We start from the raw sequence: 24,683 nt of genomic DNA on the forward strand, positions 1-24,683 counted from the left end.
TTCAGCAGAAAAAAAAGAATGAAATCTTGCTGTTGGAGGAAGTTGTCAAGAGGATGTGTCTTCCAGCTGACCCATGAGTGGGACATGGGCCACTTGAGGCTCCTCACTCCCTCCCCCATCCTTAGAATGTGCAGTCCACTTGCCTCTCCCCGCTCCCAGAAGCTATTCCAAGGACATAGCCTTGAAGAGTAAGGTGTTGCTGAGGCCATCTGGATGGTATACATGACTAAATCCCTTGAGGCCTCTATATAAACTTAAAATTCTCTTGGGCAGGTATGAAGATCTACTCCTCTTGTGGCTGCTCAAGACAACTCTCATAGTAAGTTCCATTGCTTATTAAAACTGCCACCCACAAATCTGAAGTGGTCTGCCTCTTCCGTCCATCTCTCCCTGCCCTCCATGTATGGGGCCAATTTCATATTACAGTCAGTAAAGTTCCCAAGGTTGCAAACAAACACCTGCCATTTTCAGCAACATGGATGGAACTTGAGGGCATTATGCTAAGAGAAACAAGTCAGACAGGGAAAGATAAACCATATGATCTCACTTAAATGTGGAATCTTGAAAAAAAAAAAAAACTAGCCCAGAGATACAGAAACAGACTGGTTGTTGCTAGGGACAGTGGGTAAGGTATAGGTGAAATGGGTGAAGGGAGTCAAAAGGCACAGTCTTCCAATAACAAATAAACAAGTCATGGGGATGTAATGTACAGCATGGTGGCTAAAGTCAATAATACTGAATTGCATATTTGGAAGTTGTTAAGAGAATAGATCTTAAAAGTTATCATCAGGTACCTGGGTGGCTCAGGTGGTTAAGCGTCTGCCCTCAGCTCAGATCATGATCCCTGAGTCTTGGGATCAAGCTCTGCAGTGGGCTCCCTGCTCAGCAGGGAGCCTGTTTCTCCTTCTCCTGCCTGGTGGTGTTCTCTCTCACTGTCTTTGTGTCTGTCTCTCAAAAAAATAAATAAAATCTTTTTTAAAAAATAAAAGTTCTCATCATAAGAAAAAAATCCTTTATGGTGATAGATATTAACTAGACTTATTGTGATCATTTCACAATATATACAAATATCTAATACCATGTTTGTTAATTACACCTCTACAAAAAAATCAATAATTACTGAAATAGAAAGCAAATAATAAGAAAACAATAGAGTAGATCATAAAAGGAAATGCTAGTTCTTTGAAAAGACTAATAAAGGGGTGCCTGGGTGGCTCAGTGGGTTAAGTACTGACTTCAGCTCAGGTCATGACCCCAGGGTCCTGGGATGGAGCCCTGTGTCTGGCTCTGAGCTCAATGCTGAATTTGCCTGTCCCTCTCCCTCTGCCTTTCACTCTGCTCATGCTCTCACTTGTGTGTATACTCTCTCTTCCTCTCTCTCAAATAAATAAGTAAAATCTTTAAAAAAAAAAAAAGACTATGGGGTGCCTGGGTGGCTCTGTCAGTTAAGTGTCTGCCTTTGGCTCAAGTCATGACCCCCTGGTCCTGGGATTGAGCCCCACATCTGCCTCCCAGCTCAACAGGGAGTCTGCTTCTCCCTCTCCCTCTGCCCCCCCACCCCCTGCTCATGCTCTCACTCTCAAATAAATAAATAAAAATCTTTAAAAATTAGAATTAAAAATGATAACAAGTAAGACTAATAAAATGGACAAATTTTTGCAAGTATTACTTTAAAAAGGCACAAATTAACATAAAAATAAAAGGGAGCCAAACCACGAAAACAGAGATTAAAAATGATTTTATTTATTTTTTTTAAGATTTTATTTATTTACTTGACAGGGATCACAAGTAGGCAGAGAGGCAGGCAGACACAGAGCTCCCCACAGAGCAGAAAGCCCGATGCAGGGCTTGATACCAGGACCCTGAGATCATGACATGAGCTGAAGGCAGAGGCTTTAACTCAATGAGCCACCCAGGTCCCCCTAAAAATGATTTTTTTTATTTATTTGACAGACAGAGATCACAAGCAGGCAGAGAGGCAGGCAGAGAGAGAGGAAGGGAAGCAGGCTCCCCGCTCAGCAGAGAGCCCGACACGGGGCTCAATCCCAGGACCCCGGGATCATGACCCGAGCCAAAGGCAGAGGCCCAACTCACCGAGCCACCCAGGTACCCCCCTAAAAATGATTTTTAAAAGTACTATGTGTAACTTTTATACCAACAACTTAAAAAATCTAGGTGAAACGGATAATTCCCAAGAAAATAAACAACTAAGGTGGCCTAAGAAGCAAAAAACTTAAATAAGCCAATTAATCATAGAAGAATATGAAATGATACTATGACCCAGCAATTGCACTGCTGGGTATTTACCCTAAAGATACAAATGTGGTGATCCGAAGGGGCACATGCACCCGAATGTTTATAGCGGCAATGTCCACAATAGTCAAACTATGGAAAGAACCTAGATGTCCATCAACAGATGAATGGATAAAGAAGATGTGGTATATATATACAATGGAATACTATGCAGCCATCAAAAGAAATGAAATCTTGCCATTTGCGACAACGTGGATGGAACTAGAGGGTATTATGCTTAGCAAAATAAGTCAATCAGAGAAAGACAACTATCATACGATCTCCCAGATATGAGGAAGCGGAGATGCAACGTGGGGAGTTTGGGGGTAGGATAAGAATAAATGAAAAAAGATGGGATGGGGAAGGAGACAAACCGTAAGAGACTCTTAATCTCACAAAACAAACTGAGGGTTGCCAGGGGGAGTGGGAAGGGAGAGGGTGGTGGGGTTATGGGCATTGGGGAGGGTATGTGCTATGGTGAGTGCTGTGAAGTGTGTAAACCTGGCAATTTACAGACCTGTACCCCTGGGGCTAATAATACATTATATGTTTATTAAAAATTTTTAAAAATTATTTTTAAAAAGAATATAAAATGATACTAATCTATTTCAAAAGTCACCAGCCCAAAAAAGCTAGGAACAGATTAATCACACTTTATATAAATTTATATAAAAATTTCCATAGCAAAGTAAAAGAAGGGAAATGACACTACACAGTTATAAGGCTAGTATATCATCTTGATATCAAAACTGACAAGTAAAAGGAAAGAAATTTGAATCTCCCTGATGGCTAGTGATGATGAACATTTTTTCATGTGTCTGATAGCCATTTGTATGTCATCACTGGAGAAGTGTCTGTCCATATCTTCTGCCCATTTTTTGATATGATTGTCTGTTTTGTGTGTGTTGAGTTTGAGGAGTTCATTATAGATCCTGGATATCAACCTTTTGTCTGTACTGTCATTTGCAAATATCTTCTCCCATTCCGTGGGTTGCCTCTTTGTTTTCTTGACTATTTCCTTTGCTGTGCAGAAGCTTTTGATTTTGATGAAGTCCCAAAAGTTCATCGTCACTTTTGTTTCCTTTGCCTTTGGAGACATATCTTGAAAGAAGTTGCTGTGGCTGATATCGAAGAGATTACAGCCTATGTTCTCCTCTAGGATTCTGATGGATTCCTGTCTCACGTTGAGGCCTTTTATCCATTTTGAGTTTATCTTTGTGTACGGTGTAAGAGAATGGTTGAGTTTCATTCTTCTACATATAACTGTCCAGTTTTCCCAGCACCATTTATTGAAAAGACTGTCTTTTATCCACTGTATATTTTTTCCTGTTTTGTTGAAGATTACTTGACCATAGAGTTGAGGGTCCATATCTGGGCTCTCTACTCTGTTCCACTGGTCTATGTGTCTGTTTTTATGCCAGTACCATGCTGTCTTGGTGATCACAGCTTTGTAGTAAAGCTTGAAATCAGGTAACATGATGCCCCCCCCCATTTTATTTTTGTTTTTCAACATTTCCTTAGCGATTCAGGGTCTCTTCTGATTCCATACAAATTTTAGGATTATTTGCTCCAGCTCTTTGAAGAATACCGGTGGAATTTTGATCGGAATAGCATTAAAAGTATAGATTGCTCTAGGCAGTATAGACATTTTAACATTGTTTATTCTTCCGATCCAAGAGCATGGAATGGTCTTCCATCTTTTTGTGTCTTCTTCAATTTCTTTCATGAATGTTCTGTAGTTCCTCGAGTACAGATCCTTTACCTCTTTGGTTAGGTTTATTCCCAGGTATCTTATGGTTCTTGGTGCTATAGTAAGTGGAATCGATTCTCTAATTTCCCTTTCTGTATTTTCATTATTAGTGTATAAGAAAGCCACTGATTTCTGTACATTGTCTTTGTATCCTGCCACATTGCTGAATTGTTGTATGAATTCTAGTAGTTTGGGGGTGGAGTCTTTTGGGTTTTCCATAGAAAGGGGAACCCTCTTACACTGTTGGTAGGAATGCAAGTTGGTGCAGCCTCTTTGGAGAACAGTGTGGAGATTCCTCATGAAATTAAAAATAGAACTTCCCTATGACCCTGCCATTGCACTACTGGGTATTTACCCGAAAGATACAGATGTCGTGAAAAGAAGGGCCATCTGTACCCCAATGTTTATAGCAGCAATGGCCACGGTCGCCAAACTGTGGAAAGAACCAAGATGCCCTTCAACAGACGAATGCATAAGGAAGATGTGGTCCATATACACTATGGAGTATTATGCCTCCATCAGAAAGGACGAATACCCAACTTTTGTAGCAACATGGACGGGACTGGAAGAGATTATGCTGAGTGAAATAAGTCAAGCAGAGAGAATCAATTATCATATGGTTTCACTTATTTGTGGAGCATAACAAATAGCATGGAGGACATGGGGAGATAGAGAGGAGAAGGGAGTTGAGGGAAACTGGAAGGGGAGGTGAACCATGAGAGACTATGGACTCTGAAAAACAATCTGAGGGTTTTGAAGGGGCGGAGGGTGGGAGGTCGGGGTACCAGGTGGTGGGTATTATAGAGGGCATGGATTGCATGGAGCACTGGGTGTGCTGCAAATATAATGAAAACTGTTAGGCTGAAAATAAAAAATAAATTTAAAAAAAGGAAAGAAATTACATACCCATCTCACTGATGAACTTAGATATAAAAAATGCATAACCTTAATATCAAAATCAAACAAGCACGAGAAAACTACAGGCCATCATTTTTTATAGGTGTGCTAATGGCATTTTTGGTAAGACAATTCTTCCTTTAGCATCCCTGGTCCTGATCTACTAAATACTAGTAGGACTCTTCACACAGAAATCCAAGAAACTGACAACTAAAGCACTTCTGAGTGTCCCATAGAGGGGTAGTTCAACCCCAGGTTGAGAATCAATGCTACAGGAAATCTCACTTATGAACACAGATACAAAACTGCTAAGTAAAATATTAGTCCCTCAAATTCCATCATACATTTAAAAAGATGTATCACTAATTATAGATTAATCCTAGAAACACAGGGAAGATTTAACACTTACAGATCCATCAAAGGGGAACAAGGCACCAAATCCTTACTTGGAAAATTGGCAATTACAGGGAAAGAATTAAGCATTAATCCTGTCTTTCCTATAGGAACTATATTTTGGGGCTTATCAAATAGCTGTACTAGATGAAGGATGGTTCTTAAAGAGTGGTATGTTAGCTAATAAATGATGAAAGGATGATAGAATCATTACATTGAAACCCTTAATGAAATAACTGATTCAGATAGTAGTTATCAAATAGGTGGTAAAGCCATTAGATGGAAAGATAATGGAGAACATTACACTGAAGGGATAAGACTATCACCATTTCAATTCTCTTTCAGTATCACTAAAAGTAAGATGAGAAAACTATGTAAAAGGAAGTACATAGTATCAATCCCAAGATAGTCTCACCAAATAATAATAAAGAACCTGAATATAATCAAGTGTTTAGTTCTAACTTCCAGTAAATAGGAAATATAGGCAATACAAAAATAAGTAAAACAGCACCTCAAGGAAGTAATCAGCCAAATCCATATTGTGGGAGAGTCTACAGGACAAACGGAAGTGTCTTCAACAAACCAATGGCACAGAAATAAAAAAGATGAGGTATTGCTCTGTCTTAGCTTTTTAAAAACTTGGAAGAAACTTAAAAGATATAACCTAATACAATAAGTTAACCTTGGTTGGATCCTAATTGGAACAAACCCCAATGGTAAAAACATATTTTAGGCAATCAGAAAAATCTTCTGTATGCCAGGTATTCATCTGATAATGGCATTATGATTATAGGCGAAGATGTCCTTTTTGCTATAATTTTTGGGATGCATACCAAAATATTTAGGAGTGAAGTCAGATGATGTTCTTGATTAGCCTAAAACATCCCAGCAGAAAAGAGGAAAGGGAGATAGCTGAACCAAGTACAGTAAATGTTGATGGCTATATAAGTTGAATTATGGGTATATGGGGTTTATTTAACTCTCTACTATAATTTATGTTTGAAAATTTTCATAACTGGAAGTTTTTAAATCAATGCAATTGATCAATGTATCAATGCAATTCAATGCATTAACAATTTAAAGGAGAAAACCTATATGCCCAACTTATAGGTAAAAAAGCAAATGACAAAATTTCATACCCATTCATGCTTTTAAAAAGCCCCCCAAAAGTTAAGTATTAAAGAAAACTTATTTAATAAAGAGCAAGTACCAGAAACTCACTGTAAGCATCATGCTTGATAAAATTTTAGAAGCATTCTTAGTTTTTAATTTAAATTTTGTAAGTTAACATATAGTGCAATATTGGTTTCTAGAGTAGAATTCAGTGATTTATCACTTACATACAACACCTAATGCTCATTATAAGTGCTCTCTTTAATACCCATCACTTATCTACCCCTATCCCCACCCCAACTTCCTCCATCAACCCTCAGTTTGTTCTCTGTCATTAAAAGTCACTTATGGCTTGGGACGCCTGGGTGCCTCAGTCGGTTAAGCTGCTGTCTTCAGCTCAGGTCATGATCCCAGGGTTCTGGGATCGAGTCCCACATCGGGCTCCTTGCTTGGCAGGGAGCCTGCTTCTCTCTCCGCCTCTACCTGCTTGTACATGCTCTCTCTCTCTCTCTCTCTCTGACAAATAAATAAAATCTTTAAAAAAAGTTTATAAAAGTCACTTATGGCTTGTTTCTCTCTCTCTTTTTTTAATTTTCCCCTTCCCATATGTTCATCTGTGTTCTTTCATAAATTTAACATATGACTGAGATCATATGGTATTTGTCTTTCTCTAACTGACTCATTTCACTTAGAAGCATTCCTATTAAAGGGAGAGATAATGATGTCTGATATTACTGCACTATTAAATCTTATACAGGGTCCTGGCCAATGCATTCAGGCAAAAAAAATGCACATAGCATACAAGTTGAAGACAGAGACAAAACTATCAATATTTGCACATAATCTGTTTGTCTACCTAGAAAATCCAATAGAATCAACGAAAAAATTATTAGAAATTAAACAGAATTCAGTAAAGTTGTTGGATACATATGATTTCATACAAAATCCAATAGTTTTCTTATAATAATTATAAAATGAAAGAAAAAAATCCTGTTAATAGTAGCAACAAACACTATAAAGTATCCAGAAATGACCAAAACAAGGTATTTTCAAGACATATATGGGGAAAATGATAAAACATGACTAAAGAACTTAAAATTTTGAATAAATGGAGAGCTGTGTTTATTCATAAAAAGGAAGACTCAGTGTAAAGATGCAAATTCTTTCCAGTTAAATCTGCAAACTCAATGCAATGTCAACAAAATTCCCAATAAGATTCTATATAGGTATGATGATCTCACTCTAATATCCTTATAAAAAAAGTATACAGGCAAGAATAACAAAAAAAATTTTTGAAGAAAAAAGAAGGCTCTTTTCATGCCAGATATTAAACATGTTATAAAACCACAGAAAGTAAAAATGTGCTATGAATGTAGGTATAAATAAATGAATCAGTAGAACTGACTAGAGAATCCTGAAATAAACGTAAGTATGCATAAAAATCTAGTATTAACTAAAGATAGCATTTATAAGTCAGTAGAGAGGATGCCTGGGTGGCTTAGTTGGTTAAGTGACTGCCTTCAGCTCAGGTCATGACCCCAGAGTCCCAGGATCGAGTCCTGCATCAGGCTCCCAGCTCCACGGGGAGTCTGCTTCTCCCTCTGACCTTCTCCCCTCTCGTGCGCTCTTGCACTGTCTCTCTCAAATAAATAAAGGAAATCTTAAAAAAAAAAAAAAAGAAGAAGTCAGTAGAGAAAGGAAAGAGAGAGGCATGTACAAGGACTTACATTGCACCACATTTTATATTAGCAAAAAAGTTGGAAATGACCATGTCAGTGGGGAAATTGCCACACAAATTATAGCCTACCTATTCTGTAGAATACTATGCAACAGTGAAAAAGAGTAAATTAGATTTATAATGTACTAATATGAAAATTTCTCAGACATAATGAGTGGAAGCAAGTAGCAAAGCAATACATATAGGCATGATACAATTTATAGTTTTTAATAACACAAAATAATACCATATATTCCATGTGTATGAGAAAGAGAGAGAGTGAGAGAGACAAAGAGAGGGAGGGAGGAAGGTAGGGAAAGAGAATGTTTCCCTATTTGTTTCTGCAAATGAACAGAAAAAGGTCTAAGAGAAAATAAGCCAAAGAGTGAATAGGAAGGAGGAAGGCCAGGGAGGAAATCAATGACAGACAGAAGCTTTAGCCTTCCCTTTGAAATTCTAATCCTTTACAAGAAAAATGTACATGTTCATGCATCAGGTGGGAATTAAGTCAATAAATAAGAAATTTAAAAGCAGCATAACAATATGCTTGACTCAGTTATATAAAAAAATTCTATATGTGTATAAGTACTTCTTTTATAATATAAATGCATGGAAAGGATACCATAAGGATACTCACCAAAGTGTTGATTGTTTTGTTTTGTTTTGTTTTTTGGTGGGATAGCAAATAGGGAGGAAACAGGAAAGGCAAGTTTCAAAATTTATTCTCTCTATACCTGTGTATTGTTCTGATCTTTTACCATGAAAATGTACTTATATATTACTGAATAATTAAAAAATAAAGACATGGAAGAAGTCAAAGACACACTGTTAAGTGGAAAAAGCCGATTGCTCTATTTTATATATATAATATAATTATATTGTATACAAACCCAACAATGTATACATGTATTATATGTGTGTATATATACATACATATATTCTAATGTACACACAAAGTACGAACTAGACTTTCACAATTTATTTCTGTGTTAGATTATTTTTATAAAGAGCAACAGTTTTGAATTAAGAAATACTATAATAATTTTCCAATATATACATATATCAAATTACTACATTCTATACCTTAAGCTTAAACAATGTTATATCTCAAGGTGGGGGGAAAGAATTAACATACAAATAGAGAAATCTGATTATGTCATTCACCTAATCAAAACTTTTTAATAGAAGCATTCCCATTGCTCCTAGAATAAAACCTAAAATAATTAAGGAGGTCTGCCATTCAGCCTCAGCTCTCCCCTTGCTTAATATGCCCTAGTCATAGATGACTATTAGTTCTTCAAGTCCCTTATACATGTTCTACTTTCAGGTCTCTACAAATGTTACTTATTTCCTCTACCTGAGACACTTTCTCCACGCACCCCTCATCCTCCTCTATCTACCCCAATTGATCCTTCATTTCTCATCACTTCCTCAGGGAAGCCTTCCCTGACATTTTGTACAAGGTCAGGTCCTCCTGCTGTAAGCCCTTATAGAACTCCCCTTTTTTCCCCCTTCAGAGCTCTTCTCACAGTCTGCAGTCTTCTATTTATAGGGTGGGATTATTAATCCCAATTATCACTCCCCCTAGTCTGGAAGCTCCATGAGACCAGGACTTTTGTCTGTCTTGTTATATCCTGACATCTAGTAAGAGCTCAGTAAATATTTGAGAAATAAATGACTGTTCCCCATTCATTAGGATGGACTGTGGCTTTGGCACTAGCTCCATTTTCCTCTCCATTCGAACCCCTGCCATCATATAAACAACCTCAATGACCATGGATGACTCACCCAACAGTCGAGCCTCACTGCCCCTTGATCTCTACTTCTACAAGCCCTGATCACATATCACTTCCCCTGCCATTTCTAGCCATTAATATTCCCGACCACCTGCTAAATATGGGACTGCTCCTCTTCAGAACTCCTGAACTCCTCTTTCTCAATCTCTGGCTACGAGCTCTCATCCTTATTACTTCTGGGTGCTCAAAGTACCCACTCCTCGATTTCATCACGATCTCCCATCATTTGACTTCTCCCATTTGCAGCTCATTCCCAGCTCATCCCTTTACTCTGTAGCCAGTCTAGACTCGATAGTACACCACCAGCAACCACCCTCTCATTAGCAGCCTCCCTGCTCTTACCATTTTTAATCTGCCATTTTGCTGAGCAGTTACTATGGGCTACTCTCCATGAATTATCTCTGTAACCCCTCACAATCCCTAAATGAGGTAAAGACCACCACTGTCCCCTTTACAGATAAGGCAAAGGATTTTTTTTTTAAGGGAACAGATTCTTAAAGAGGTGACGTGATTTGTCCAAGATCACACAACCAGAAGGTGGTGGAGCAGGGTACAGCTGAGATGTGAACAAGATCTGTCAGACATCAAGGTCAGTGCTCTGAACCAGTAGGTTGTTTATTCACTCAAAGGGAAAGGTAACTCTGATTGCAACAGATGGGTGGGAGAAGGGCACGTGTGAAGTCTTCAACCCCAATGGAGCCATCCAGGTGAGAGCTGATAGTGGGCTTATCATTATCTACCTGAACATTGCAAAGAATTCAAATTATAAAGTCCCACTTACTTCAGGAGTGTGACTTTAGGGAATGGTCTTGGTGGGCTTTGTATGAAGGCACAGCTTAGTGCGCCTAGAAGAGACCAAAAGAAAACCATCAGTTTAATACACTCTTCCAGAATAAAATGTTTACTTTAACTTCTCTGGAAATCTATATATTTCTACTTTTGCTGCCATTTATTAAATACCTCCGTGTGCTGGGAATTTATTATAATCTTGGTTACACTTCCAACAACCCCGTGAGCAACTCCCTGGTTTTATAAATGAGGAAAGTGACACCCGGGGAAGATGAGGACAACTGCTTCGGGTCCCACGGTTAGTTAATGTCAAACATGGGATCAGGACCCAAGCCCGTCGGTCTTCTAGCCTCTTTCCCCGCAAAGAGCCAACTTTAGGGTCCTCCTTCCAACACTCTACACAGGCTGGTGAGACCCTGGGTGGGGCTCAAAGAGGGGCGTGCTCCCAGTCGCTGCGCTGCAACCTTAGCAAGGCGCTCACCAGCAGGTCTGAGGCTGATGAGCTCGCCCCCCACCTCCCGCGCCCCGGCTTTAGGGGATGGCCATGAGATCCCCGCCTGCAGTTGTTCACGAGGCGGGAAGGGGGTGATCCCGCCGTGTCACCCCTCTTTGAGGGCACCAAGACCCAGGGCACAGCAAAGCCAGCCGCGAAGCCACCCCGAGTCCGAGGCGGCCCTGCAGAGAGAACGGGCAACAGCTCAGTCACCTGTTCCATTCCTCCTCTCAACAATCCAAAGACACGATGGTAGATCCTAAGGTGACCTATATGAGATTTCTCCCCGCTTGAAGCCATGATCTGGGGGCCATCCACGGGCCCAGGAGCCCTCGCTGCTTGCATGCAAACCATGCAAACCGTGTGCTGCTGCAGCTTCTTCTTCTTTTTTTTTCCTCCAGGAACGGTCAACAGTTTTCCCGGATTGCCAAAGGCGTCATGTCTTCTCTCCCTCCCCTCCTCAGAAAATAAAAGTTAGAGTCCTGACTTCAGGCTCCGTCAGCTCGAGCGGACCGGATAGCCTTACCTCAGTCCCACAGGCACGCAGAGTCAGTCCCGCCCCCTCCGTCAGTCAGCGGTCCTTTCCGCTCTCCCCTCCCCCTGACGCACGCCTACACGAAAGCACCCCCCTTGTACGTACCCCCCACGCACGCGCCCCGCGCACGCGCTACCAGTCTCCACGCATACCTCCACACACAGCTCTGTAAGTGGCTGCACGCGCGCGTGTCCTCCACGTGCCTCCACACCCACTCGTTCCCGCAGAGAGGCGCTTTCCCGCGTAGGCACCTCTGCGCCCCGCTCCACACAAGCGCATCTCCCTTTACACCTCGGGATCCTGAGGGGCTGGCCGGGACGGGCCTCCCCTGCTACCCAACTTCTCCCGCATCGAGTTCCCGCCCCGGCACGTTCCGCTCAGCCCGCGGCAGCCCCGCCGGCTAGTCTGGACTGGGCCGCCACCTCCCCTCACATCCCAGGAGACACCGGGCGGGGTGTGGCACCTCCCACGCTCGGCCACCAGGGCTTTCAGGCTATGGGGAGGCCAGCCGCTGGGGCTGCGGCAACTCCCTTGATTTCCGGCCCGTCCGAATTGGCGGGTGGGGGGAACCTTTCTGATCCGCGGGGAAGTGTTCACCTGGTTCTTAAAGCTAGTTGGCCCTTCCTCAATTTCCTGCCAGAGGGAAGGGCTGCGGAGAAGCCAAGGTCTTTGGGGCCGGGAAGGGGAAATGACTCAGAGAAGAGGCGGCTCAGAGGGAGGAGCCGGCCTGGAAAGGGGAGGCACTGGCGGGGTGGGAGGGAAAGGGGAGAAAAAAGAGAATGGGAAATCCGTGGTGGGGGTGTTTTTGAGGGTGTCTGGCAGAGTCCTCGGAATGCTTCCTGGTCAACCCCAAATTTTGGTGCCACTGGCCAGGATCGTTTCTGAGGTGCTGGGCCTCAAACTCCATTATCCCAGTGCCAGAGGCAGCTAAGGCTGGGAACCTTACTAGCTGCTCACCAGGCACCACGGAATCTGCTGGCCTGGACAAGGGCAAAGGGATTAACTCTTCGTGTTCTATGGAGCCAGTAATAGTCTTTAGCTCCTACGGTCGCTGGAAGGATTAAATTAGTTACTACATTTCAAGTGCCTGCAGTAGTGTCAGAGACTGTAAGCAATCAGTGATAGCTCCTATAATTACAAAGGTTCATTCATCGGTAGTCTGTCTCCCCTCTAGATTATTGTGAGTCTCAGGAGGGCAGAGATGATGTATTTGAGTCAGCACTGAACTCCAGCACCTGACACAAAGATCCTATCAATAAACTACTTGTTCAGTGAATGATTAAGCAAGTAATTGCATAAGTGCCAAGACCCTCTCTCTTCCCTCTGAAGAGTATGTTTGTGGAAGTTTAAGGAAGAATGGCTGTGATTGGGGAAGGTGGGACATAGGACCCCTGTTGGTTTCTGTATCAAGTGCCCTCTTCTGCCCTTAGAAAGTGGAATGTCTTTGGCAATTTTCTACATGGACACATGGAAAACTGTCAGACAGCTAACCTAAATTTGAAACTGAGACGTGACTAGAGCAGGATCTACATTTTGTACAGTTAGTGAATAAATCAAGGGAAGAGGACTGAAGTGGAAAGCTCAAAAATAATGGTGTCAAATGTATGTGGGGGAGTCTGGCATGGGAGCTCTGAGTGAAAAGAAGTGTGTGAAGAGGAGTACAATCACCTGGAAAGGGAGTCTGATGAAGGTCCCAAAGTAATAGCAATGTTACCCACTTTTCTCTTCTAGTTGCAGGGGTCCTGATGATCTGCCCTGGTGTCCCAACATTTTTGGGCTAGGTATGAAGATTTGACTTCTACCACTACATTCAGGAAGTTTGCATTTATGGGAAAGCCTACTGTTATAGCTAAAAGGGACCTTAGAAATTACTCATACATTTCAATTTATAGTTGAAAAACTGAGCCAGAAAGGACTTGGGTTTGGGGATTCTCTGGCCTTGGTACTGAATTTTGCTGGGTCTGAAATTGGTTGTGTGTCCCAGTTATTCCTTAAATCCCTGCCTCCACCCCATCCCCACCCCAAAGACACTGAGCAGAGTGAAAGGACATGAATGGAAGGTCAGCAAAAGGGAGGGAGAGGGGGAGCTCCTCAACAGGCCCTGACTTTGCTTCCTTTGGCTTCCCCACAGGGAAGGTACCTGAGAGTTCAGCTAGCTGCTATAGAAGAACAACTGCTCTATGGCACCCAGGCAATCTCACACGATCTACATTCATCCTGCTGGCAAAGGCTTGAACCTTGAATCTGAGTCTTGGCAGAATGCCTGTGATCCTCCCAGGGCACTAGAGGATGGGAGGCCTACAAGGAGCTGCTTCAAGACCATGGCTACTTATCTCCCATTACCTCCTTATCCCTCCCCTCTCCCCTGGAAGGCTGTCAAGAGTTTTTCATCTCCTCCCACCTCCTGGGATCTGAGGAGATAAGAAACTTCCTGACTCATCCCTCTCAGAATAAAGCTACATACTATAAAGCCACTTAGCTGCAGTATAAAATTGGCTTCTTAGCAAAGGGATGTCCCACAACTACCACTGCAGTCCTCTGGCCCCTTTTTCAGTGTCATCCTTTTTTGGTGTTTGAGACAAGGGCCACTAGGAGTGGGAACCTTTGACTACTTTTTCTTTCGTTGTGTAAATAATAAACTTAGAATTTTTTTTTTAAAAATGATCCATTGTACCTGCTGAATAAGTCAGGCCTTGGATTTGTGTGCTTGACAGCTGCTTGCTGTGAATTTCACATTTCTGGCATATCACAACACCCTCCCTTATCACCAAAGGAGTTAAGCTGGGCCAAAAAATGTGTAGATCATAATGGCTTTTTCCTACCACTGGACATGAAAGAGAAACCAGCCCAAATTCAATTTTCTGGGACTCTAATCTGGCTGGAGAAGTAGCAGATCCTCTGCATCCTGTGGACAAGGCTAACCCAACAGGAAGTAAGCATCTATATTCCATTATTTGAAAGACACCTCTTGGCCCCAAATATGTCCCAAACAAGCCTGCCAGAGCATTACTGGCTGACCTTTTCAAACCTGTTAAGTCTATAGCTTGCCCCCCCCAACTTGTCAAACCCCCAGATTGGACAACTAAAGTACTGTCTCTAGGAGGTTATTGCTCACATTTTCTTGTTTTCTGAGAAGAAAGGAAGAGGTAGAGTGAAGAGCTGGAAGAGGTTTGAATTTTCCCCATCCTCCTCCATTAGCACATTATCGATGGCTAATCTATTAATTATTCTAATTATTCCCTTTGAAGAAGACCAGCCTTAAAGAACAGTTGCCTGTTACAAAGAGGCAGTTGTGGGAATGCTGGACCAGAGATATGTGCCTGAGAAGGATTACACAAGTGGTGCTGTGAAGTTCACCTAAGACAAAATTACAGTGTACAAGGTGGCCTGCTTGTCATTCTGTTTATCAGGTTCTATTTCTATTCAATCAGCATTTACTATGTATGTCCTATGTCCAAGTCTGGTGAGAGCTTCTACTCTCACCCCTGGTGTCTTCTATAAAGGCTTCCTTTTTTCAGCTACCTGAGTACTCTTGAGTTTAGAGGTTAAAAACTATCTGGGGATGAATTATTGAATTGGATGCCCCACTAGATTATAAATGTTAGGAATACTATTTTCATCTTAGTATGCCCCCCAGAGAAATGAGAGGAATACTGGGAACACAATGAATGCCTTGTGAATGACGCATCCAGGCCAGTCACAATTGTAATTTGCATATTGTGCCCAACAGTTACAGGAAGTCCACCTTGATCCTCCAACCCTGGAAATTCGCAGTGGAGGAGAGTCATTCTCATTAGTTATCATGCTGTATACACTTCCATTGTCCATGTAACAACCCACTTGGCAGACTCTGTTACTCCTAATCTTTATAAACCTCACCCCCAGTTACAGGCTCACTTTCATTGAGGCTCCAGGAGCAACCCTATTCCCAGGTAGGAGAACATGAAGAACCCCATATCTTCTCTGGCCTGGCCTATCAAATAGAGTCAGACTTTCCAAACGTCACATCCCAAAACACACACAATCTTACCTGTGGGTAATAGCCCCATATTTGGCCTTTGCCTAGGTTGCTCTCCAGGTAGACCAGTAAGCCCCTGATATTCCAAATTTGTCTCTCTTATATTTTAATCTTCTTGGGTTGTGGCCATCATTTCTATAGGCCCTTGGTCTGACAATCTATTTCAAGTCACTTCTGGCCCTACTCTGATCTTAACAATAAGTTCCAGCAATGGGATTTTCTTTGTTCTTCCTTAATTCCCTCCTTCTGCCTCAATCCCTGAAACATAATGTGCATGTCTTCTTGGGTCTTACACCTTAATTTCTTTAGTCTTCCTGACTATTGCCTGTTCCTGAAACCAGTCTCCGTGATTGGATCCCGATTTCTAGACTCCCTGGATCTTCTCTGCCCAAATCTCTACCTTTTAAATGATAACTGATTTCCCCCAAGTCATTTAGACAACTCTGGTAACCTACAGCCGTCTTCCTTTTCAGTTTCCCCCAATTTAAACTCCAGTGAGAGACAATCGAGAACTCATGAATACATCATATATATTTATTTAATTCATAATATAGCATTTTGGATGGCTGGGATATTTTAGAAGGATGAGGCTGTGTAATCCACAGATGCTCAGATTTCTGTCACTAGGAGAGACACTATTGGTCCAGAGCTCCCAGTACAAACAAGTCTGGGATAAAATACTTGATAAAAAATAGTCCGACAATAGTCTAATAAATATTCTAGCCAACAACAATAACACAGTATATGTCTGAAGCTGGCAGACCAGACCGTAAAAGGCAGTTTTACCTGCCCTGATGGCAGTCAACCTGGCCAACCTGTAATACACAGCCAAATACAGCCAATGGCTCCAAGGCTGCAATTGGCTTCAGGAATGGAAATAAGCATGGGAGTGGTTCTTATCTGTCAGCCTCACATTCTCCATTCTGTAGAGGAAATGGTATCAAATATTTGAGCTTATCAAAAAGTCCATCCATGGATTGCTCCATCCAGGTAGTCATATATAAATATGTAAACCATGGAAGCTTAGAAAATTCACCTAGTGTATTTAAGCTGAAAAGAACATATAAGTGATGTTGCTGAAATCTGAATTTCACTGCATCCAAAGTTACACAATGGAATTACATGATAAAAACACATACAGATGCAGCAATTCTTACTTACAAGTAGTCACAACTCCGACGTGGCATTAAAATTTCTTTCATATTCTCAAAACAGTTTTAACTCTATTTTGATTAGTTTTGTGCTTTCTTCAATAAGACAATATAAAAAAGTGGAAACAAGCATAAATTGCAGACAGAAAGAATAATTTGCTAGCAGAAAGGATCGTAGGAGAATAGATTGAGTAGAGCAACAACAATGAAAACTGAGGGCGTCGCCTTCCTTGAAGATGTTAAATACAGGTCTTATTCCCTTTGTCCAACTGGGTTTATCTAGCTAGAGCCAGTCAATGGCTTCATTTAAGGTCTCCGGCGTTGCCACTATAGAGGAAAGCCTTGAAGTCTCCGGGACTCACCACACCCCCACAGGAGAGTACTCTGCCACCATGTTGTTTTGTGGAAAGCACTTTTCATTATTTGGCTGAGAGACGTCACTGCTTACCCCAAACCCAATTTAATTTCCTACATTATTCAATAGATTAAACTATGAGCAATTTTTGGCTGTAGCCCAAACTTAAATTCACCTTCAGAGGACAAAGTTTGAAAAGATTGGAAAGTTCTTGAAAAGAATAGTGCCACATGCTCTAGACAATTCCCCAAGTTAACTTCCAAAGAGCTTCTGAGGCAGACAATAGTCATTTATATGTATGAGTCCTGGGACATCTGCAAAATAATATTAACACAGCCTAAATGAAGAAGTAACCAAGCTTTCCTGCCCAGGAAATAACAAACACCGGTATGGATATCAGAGTACAACAGGGAAACTTTGCTTATTCATTCATTCATTCATACATCCATTCAATAAACATTAGTCAGGCAACTACTCTCTTCCACGCACCATGCCAAGTATTAAAAAGTACAACAACAAAAGACACAGTCCCTGCCCTCAAGGTATTCACAGTCTAGTAGGGAAGATGATTATTATACATTAAACTTTTTTGTGCATCAGAATTACCCAGGAACTTGTTCAAAATGTAAAATTCCACTTATGTGCCCAGATAGTCCAATTAAGTAGATCAGGAGTGGGGTCTAAGATCATTGTTTTTACAAACACCAAAGGTGACTCTACCAGGCGGTCTGAGGACCACACTTTGAGAAAAACACTGCTATACAAGGTGATTATTGCTGAGAAGGGGGTAGGGGGAACTCTCAGGGTGCCATGAGAGCTCAGAAGAGAACATACCCCAGTCTAGGGGGTGGTCAGGAGTTAATCTGGTTGAGAGGGTGGGGGTGGGGAAAGGTAGTCTAGGCTACGCTCAAATGTAAGGTGGGGAAATTGAAGCTTTGTCCCAGGCCACTAAAAGGTAAAGGGCAGAAAAAAATGAATAGCTGCGGAGACCCAAAGATAAGGTAAAAGGAATTGGACTGGGGTGGAGGGGGCGTGTTCTGCATTTATAGCATCTTCACACTATTCCCTCAATGCAAGAACAATTCCTGTCCCCTCTGGGCATCAGAACTGTTAGTAATGTCTCTATTCCAGGACCAGAGAACAACTTGTATGAAGAGTTGACCTTGTCTCACGCAACAAGTGGAAGGAGGAAAGTGGCAAAGGCTGAAGCTGGGAAAGCTAACAAGGGTCCTGAAAAGCCAAACCCAAAGTAAATGGGACCTTCTACTACTGAACGCTATGGGAGCCAGTGAGAGGTTTTCTGAAGGGGGAGTGGGGAAATTTTTTTTTTTTTAACTGAGGGCCGACCCCTAGAGGAGAGACCAGAGTAACTGAGAAATGAAAGGCATCCATTTTAAAGCACCGCTACACTGTACTGGGGCAGGGGCAGGGAGGAGGGGGTGAATGTTTCTTGTGCACTTCACTACGTGCCAGGTGCTGTGCTAGGCAGTTTACATGTGCTATCTTTTGAAATCTTTACAACAGCCTTGTGAGGTAGGTATTATTTTACAGAAGAGGAAACAGAGGCTCAGAGAAGTGAAGTGCTTACCCTAGGTCACACAGCTAGGAAATGGCAGAAGAACTAGGATTATTTTAGTCCAAAGACTACGAGCTGTCCATGGCAGCAAGCTAGCTCCCCGCACCGCTCAATCTGACTGAGGTTGCTTTTTTCCTAATTAGCAGAAATGACATACGGTTTATTTCAACCAAAAAGCCGATGTTGCTGCTAGATAACGTAAGTCTGAGCCTGCCATCTGTGTGCGCATCAGTCCTGCTTTCCCTGTTAACTGAATAAACAATACAAAGCTGTTATTTAGGGGATTTTTATAGCTACTTTGTCTCTCCTACAGAATAGTAAGGCATTTGACAGCAAGGGACTGTGTTTTTATCAATACATCAGCAGCAGAATGGTACCCAGCATCTAGTAGTTTGTTGAATGAATGAATGAATAAATGAATGAATGAACGAATGAACATACGTCCACCGAGGCTGTCCGAAGGAAGAGGGGAGACATTTTGGCATTGTTCCAACTCTCCAGTCTGGTGGCTTGTAACAGCTACCACTTTGTACAGAAATAATATTTTCGAAACTCCCAAGAAGTAGAGTCCTCAAGGCGGACTTATCTCCTGGGAAGGAGAAAGCTCTGGTTCTGACATCCAGAGTCCCTGCAGCGGGACTGACAAAAATCACAGACCATAAAACTTGATGCCCTTCAACAACAGTGAGGAAGACTGGGATGAAAGTTACATTTGCACTTGCCACGGAAGGGTCCGATAAGCAGATGACTAGTGTAAACAAGATCGCAAGAGGAACAATTCTTTAACCTGTTTAGGCAAACAGACTGTTCTCCGGCACTCTGAAGCACTTCAGAAGTGTTTTATCTGAAAACACAAGTACATTTATATGCAAATTGTTGTTGCATCTAGAAAACTCCATTCTTACTGATTAAGTAAATAAAGTTCCTAAAGAACATCCATTATGCAACTTTTTTTCTTTTCTATTTTTAAGCCTAATTCTAGTAACTGTACGTACTTGAGAGTAATGAAACGTTATTTCTTTGGGACATCCCGTGATGGAATTTTTAACAATTCAAATGAACCTCCTCCATTAGGCAGCCTCAGTGAAACTGTGCTTCTACTTGGATCAATTTTCTATCCGGCAATAGCATCTCTTGTGCAGTCTTGTCCCCCAGTCTCTCCTAATCCAATTTAGAGCTCTTCTCAGCATCTATGTCATTATTGCACATGTACCTGTGTGTGTGACAGGAGGGAGAATTGGAGGGATGAATGGAGTGGGGGAAGAAATGTTGCCTGATTTTGATGAGGTTCCCTTTAGGGGACAAAAATGGATGATATAACTCATTTTCCCTTCCAGTATATTTCTCACTCAAATGAGCAAATCAAAAAATTTATTAGGTATATATAATTATAAAATGAATATATAACATATATTATTTATTCATTTTATATATATATTATATATACACATACATGTTCTTTGTATAATAAATCCTCGATTGTAGGCTTTTTATCAAAAACTACATATAATATGTGATCCTTTGACTCCTCAAAATTCTACTTGGCCAAACTGGCCAGTGCTAGGAAAGGCTGACACCCTCACCCACGCACACCTTTCTGGCTGGCTAGCCCCTTGTTCAGAGCATCTTTCTACATTATTTACTTAGAATTATCCTAATTCATTCCAATATCATTTATACTCCTAAATCACTGGGAATTTTTAATTCTCCAATGATAAGAGAGGTATTCTCTAAATTTCTCCTCCAATGGCTTGAACCCAGACTACTCAGATAATTCATTCTGAGAGACTCAATACATTAATTCAAATACAAGCGTTAATGCACAGAAATTAAATCTATAGTATCTAGTTATTTTGGATGCTTCAGATGAACTTTATTTTGTATATTGGACACTAACTGAGGTTTAGGAGGGGAAGACCTGCTGGACTGGAGAGCCAGTGAATTATAGGCTCTCTGAAAACTTAATGGCAAGCTTTCATCCCAGAAACATAAGGGGATTCTTGAGGCCTGCAGTTGCATTCCTGCCGCTCAGGGTAATCAATAAAATCTGGGGCAGGCAAGCCAGACAGGATCATTAGGGATTTGTTCCAGATTGTGAATGTTGGACAAACTGGAAGAATGAAGGTCACGTCAAAAGTATGAAGATGGAGAGAGTTAGCTGGGTCATAGAAAGACAGCATGTTGTTGTCATAATCCAGAAGGACACCCAGACGTTTCAACTGTGGGGGCACATCCACCAGCATTTCCTTGTTGTTATGTCTCACTACAAAGTTACTATTGCATCGAGAGAAGACCCATGAGGAGGCATTCTTGCCAATCCATTCATTCTTGGGCGCTGATTTGTAAGCGATACCAATTGCATACCTGTGAGACCATGGAAAAGAGAAAGAAATAAACATGCATTAATGATCTCAGTGGTGCTAGGCACCATATGGGATATATAAGAAATCTAAAGCATGCCTTGTCCTTTACTAAATAGTTTACATTTATACCCATAATGTTAACAGCACAAGAGTTTTAGGAAGTCAGCAATTAGAGTGCTGCAGTAATTTCCAACCCCTACCTCAGTGTATTTCCCAAGATTTTATATTCTTGCTTTTGTAAAAGCTGGCCAATTTTTCTAGGAGTGGTTTTCCTCACATGCCTTTTAACCTTGACTTACTGGTACTATGTTCATGCTATGGAACTGAATCTCGCAGAAAAAAGGAAGAGAAAAACTACAGGTGGGATCCACTCACCAGGTGGAGGAACCCATGACCACTTCCCAGTAGTGGCAGCCACTGTCAATGAATATATTCCCTGCTGCCCCATAGCACCCAGCTCCGCTAAACCTCTCCGGGGTATGGCTCTTCTTCAGAGAGCTTTCATCCTTCTCCATCTGCAACCCGTCATTGGAGATCTTCAACTTCTTGTGAGTCATTTTGGGATCCAGTTTAAAGGGTTGGCCTGAAAAAAAAAAAGAAAGAAAAAAAAACGCATGATAAAGTATTTAAGAATGCCTTCCCTGTCCTCCAGGACTATTGCTACCAGGGGATTCTTCATAGAATGATCTTTCTTGGGCCAGTGCAAGTTGACTGCTATTTTGATTATATTAAGAAAGTAGGGCCTGAAGCCACCATTTTCAATAAAAGAAGAAGCAGCTGCCCCCCTGGATAGGTTATCAAATTACAAGGAGGCTCTCAGGCTCTCATGCTCTCAAATACGTTTTGTACTCTGCTTTATTTCAGTGGGTAGCTTGGGATTTGAGTAGGTCCTAGGGGAAGGAGTGTTTGAGGTGAGACAAAGTGAGGGGAGCTGATGAGGTAATTGCTGGTTGGTGGCAGAACAAAAAAAAATGTAAGAAGAACTCAGTGAAGACCATCTTTCTACCCTCTTAGTATGGGGATGTAAATGACATGATTAGGTATATTCATTAGAGTGACTGATGCATCAGGAATGATCGGAGATGGAATTTGTTGTGTAGGACCATTCACAACCTAGAATTTCTTATAACCATATGATAAAACAAACGACTAGAAGCCAATTGCTGGGTACGGCAAGAGCTGTGTTATACAAAATGGGTCTGTGACAGACACTGTTGGCAAACATAACCCCCCTTCTCTACTTTTTTCTCTTTTCCCCATTTTCACCACAGAGGGCAGAAATGCTAAATATTCCAGCTCCAAGCCTCTCTTGCTGCTAGGGGTGGCTAATAAGATGGAAGTAGATGGAAACAGAAGTCAGACAGGGTTGGGGACACTTCTAGAAACGTGCCAGGCTTTTTCAATAGAAGAGACAGCCATCCTATACACCAACTCTCTCCCCCTCTTCCTATCTTAAAAAAGGAAATATGACATCTGGAAGCCACAAGGGCCGTATTGTGGCCATATGACAATAAGTCACTATGCAAAGGGAGAAGAAGCTTGGGTCTTTTACAACATCACAGAACTAGCTGTTGCACTAGCCCTATCCCGAACTGCCTACCTTCAATCTTCGTGCTATGGGAGACAGAGAAAAAACTGTTTCAGCTACTCACATATACTATTTGTTAAGCTGAGTTAGTTGGAAGTCTGGGAAGTCCCCTTAGGTCAGAAGCATTCCTAAAAGGTATTGCTTCTCTGCAGAAGGATTCTACCAGATTATCCCAAATAGTCCTATCTTACAAAACTGTTCCCCTAGCACGGGATGGGGTGCAGAGAAAAACCCTTTACTAACACCCTCCCCAAACACCAGCTACTACTACATGCACTTTGCATGTATCTCTGGGTTCATGTATTTCCCAAGGGCACCAGTAAACCCTGTGCCCAAAGCATAAACTATTAAAGCTATATAAAACTATTAAAGCCCCTCTCCTCAGTGCCTCCACTATGTTGCACTACTGTGGTTCCCCGCTCAGGCTAAAGGAATTCCCTGGCACAGAGGGAAAAACGGAGCTCTCCTTTTGGAATCACCACAACGTACTATTTGTTTTTAGTCGGGTGGGTTCACTGTTCCGGCTGCCTGCCTGGTTTATGGCTTTAACAATGAAGATGTAGCGGGTCCCGCTCTGAAGTCCGTGTACTGTGTAATGGTTCTGTTTAATATTGGGCACAATCATCCAGCTATCCACTGAATTGTACAGGCCTGTAAGGGGGGGAAAGAAAGGACATTAACCAGCAGGTAATAGAAATAGGATGAGAAGCACACTGAAAATTCATCAAAAGCTCACCCCTCCCCCAACCTGCTACCACCAAAAAAAAAAAAAAAAAAAAAAGAAAGAAAAAAAAAAAAAAGAATTTCATCTTGTTTTCTTTTGAGTCCCAGGAGACAGAGTGAGATACCTTCTGCCTCTTTTCTCCCACGGAGCTAGGCTCATGCCAGGCTCCTTATGGCCACTCTACAAAAGTCACAGAATCATCCCTATTTTATGGAGTCCCTGGATCTTGACACCCAAGGCCCAGTCCTCTGACAGCTGAGCCTGGCCTGGTATGGATGGAGTGGCACTGGGCAGAGCACAGGAACATGGAATCTCAGAGCCAACAGGACACCCACACATCTTATTTCCCTCATTTTACAAATGGGAAACTAAGACTGAGAGAAAAAAAGTGACTTGCCCAAGGCCACAGACAGATGGTGATGTGCTGAGTATAACCCTCATCTCTCACCCTAGTCCTGTTCTCTCCACTGTGTGACAATGCATGAGGTGGACAGCAATGTGGCTTTGTCCCTGCAAGGTAGCGAAGCTGTCAGGGCTAATGGCTCATCTCTCCCACTCCCTCCCCACCCTTCCTCCCAAAACTAACTGCGCTCCGAGGTAGCATATAGGGAAGCCAAGGAAATGGCATGCAAATCAAAGCAAACATTACCATCTCCTCACTTGACACTACCCATTTTTTGCTCCTTCTAATACCCATTCTAATACCCATTTGACTAATACCCATTCTAATACCCATTTGAGGTTGGGTGGTCCAGGAACACACTGTGGCCTGGAACCTTCTTCCCTCCCAAACTCAGAGATCTAGGTTTTTGCTTTTGAAACTCTTTGGATCATAAACACTGACTTAAACAGAGAAAAATGTGCATAATCAAAAACATGTATTTGGCTAACTGTGAGTAAAAGAGGGGTTGACATTCTGGTCTGTGAATTATTGAGGCTCCTCTCTTCTGTTATCTGCTTTTCAATCAGTTTATTGCTTTTTAATCACCATTCTACCAAAGAGTGCGAAGGAATGAGCAAGGAAAATGAGCAGTGAATGTCGTCCCTTCTATGCAGCACTTGTAAAGGATTTAGTGAGGCTGAAAATTAAAAATAAGCGTGAGTGTTTTAGAAAAAAAATAATCATGGATGTT

The 24,683-nt window shown here is 41.8% G+C and overlaps 2 protein-coding genes across 8 annotated transcripts in view; both read right to left on the reverse strand.

The window, feature by feature from the left end:
- Window positions 1–12,430, reverse strand: part of VSIG1 (V-set and immunoglobulin domain containing 1) — a 173,973-nt gene extending 161,543 nt beyond the window's left edge. Inside the window, exons 1-2 of one of the 3 annotated variants that reach the window (XM_044235365.1) lie at window positions 12,373–12,430; window positions 10,740–10,803 (exon numbers count right to left, since the gene is read on the reverse strand). The gene's annotated coding sequence lies outside the window, so the exon portion shown is untranslated. Of the gene's footprint in view, window positions 1–10,739; window positions 10,804–11,453; window positions 11,762–11,927; window positions 12,120–12,372 lie in introns of those variants that run through there. The other 2 variants (XM_044235363.1, XM_044235364.1) reach the window with 2 other exon arrangements.
- A 3,879-nt stretch (window positions 12,431–16,309) lies between these two features.
- Window positions 16,310–24,683, reverse strand: part of MID2 (midline 2) — a 98,637-nt gene continuing 90,263 nt past the window's right edge. For all 5 annotated transcript variants that reach the window (XM_044234448.1, XM_044234445.1, XM_044234446.1 and 2 more), the window contains 3 exons: window positions 23,316–23,477; window positions 21,614–21,821; window positions 16,310–21,239 (listed from right to left, as the gene is read on the reverse strand). In XM_044234448.1, coding sequence (XP_044090383.1) covers window positions 20,837–21,239; window positions 21,614–21,821; window positions 23,316–23,477 — 773 coding nt within the window. In that variant the 3' untranslated portion in view covers window positions 16,310–20,836. The remainder of the gene's footprint in view (window positions 21,240–21,613; window positions 21,822–23,315; window positions 23,478–24,683) is intronic.

The sequence above is a fragment of the Neovison vison genome, chromosome X (genome assembly GCF_020171115.1).
Source record: "Neovison vison isolate M4711 chromosome X, ASM_NN_V1, whole genome shotgun sequence".
Taxonomy (NCBI): domain Eukaryota; kingdom Metazoa; phylum Chordata; class Mammalia; order Carnivora; family Mustelidae; genus Neogale; species Neogale vison.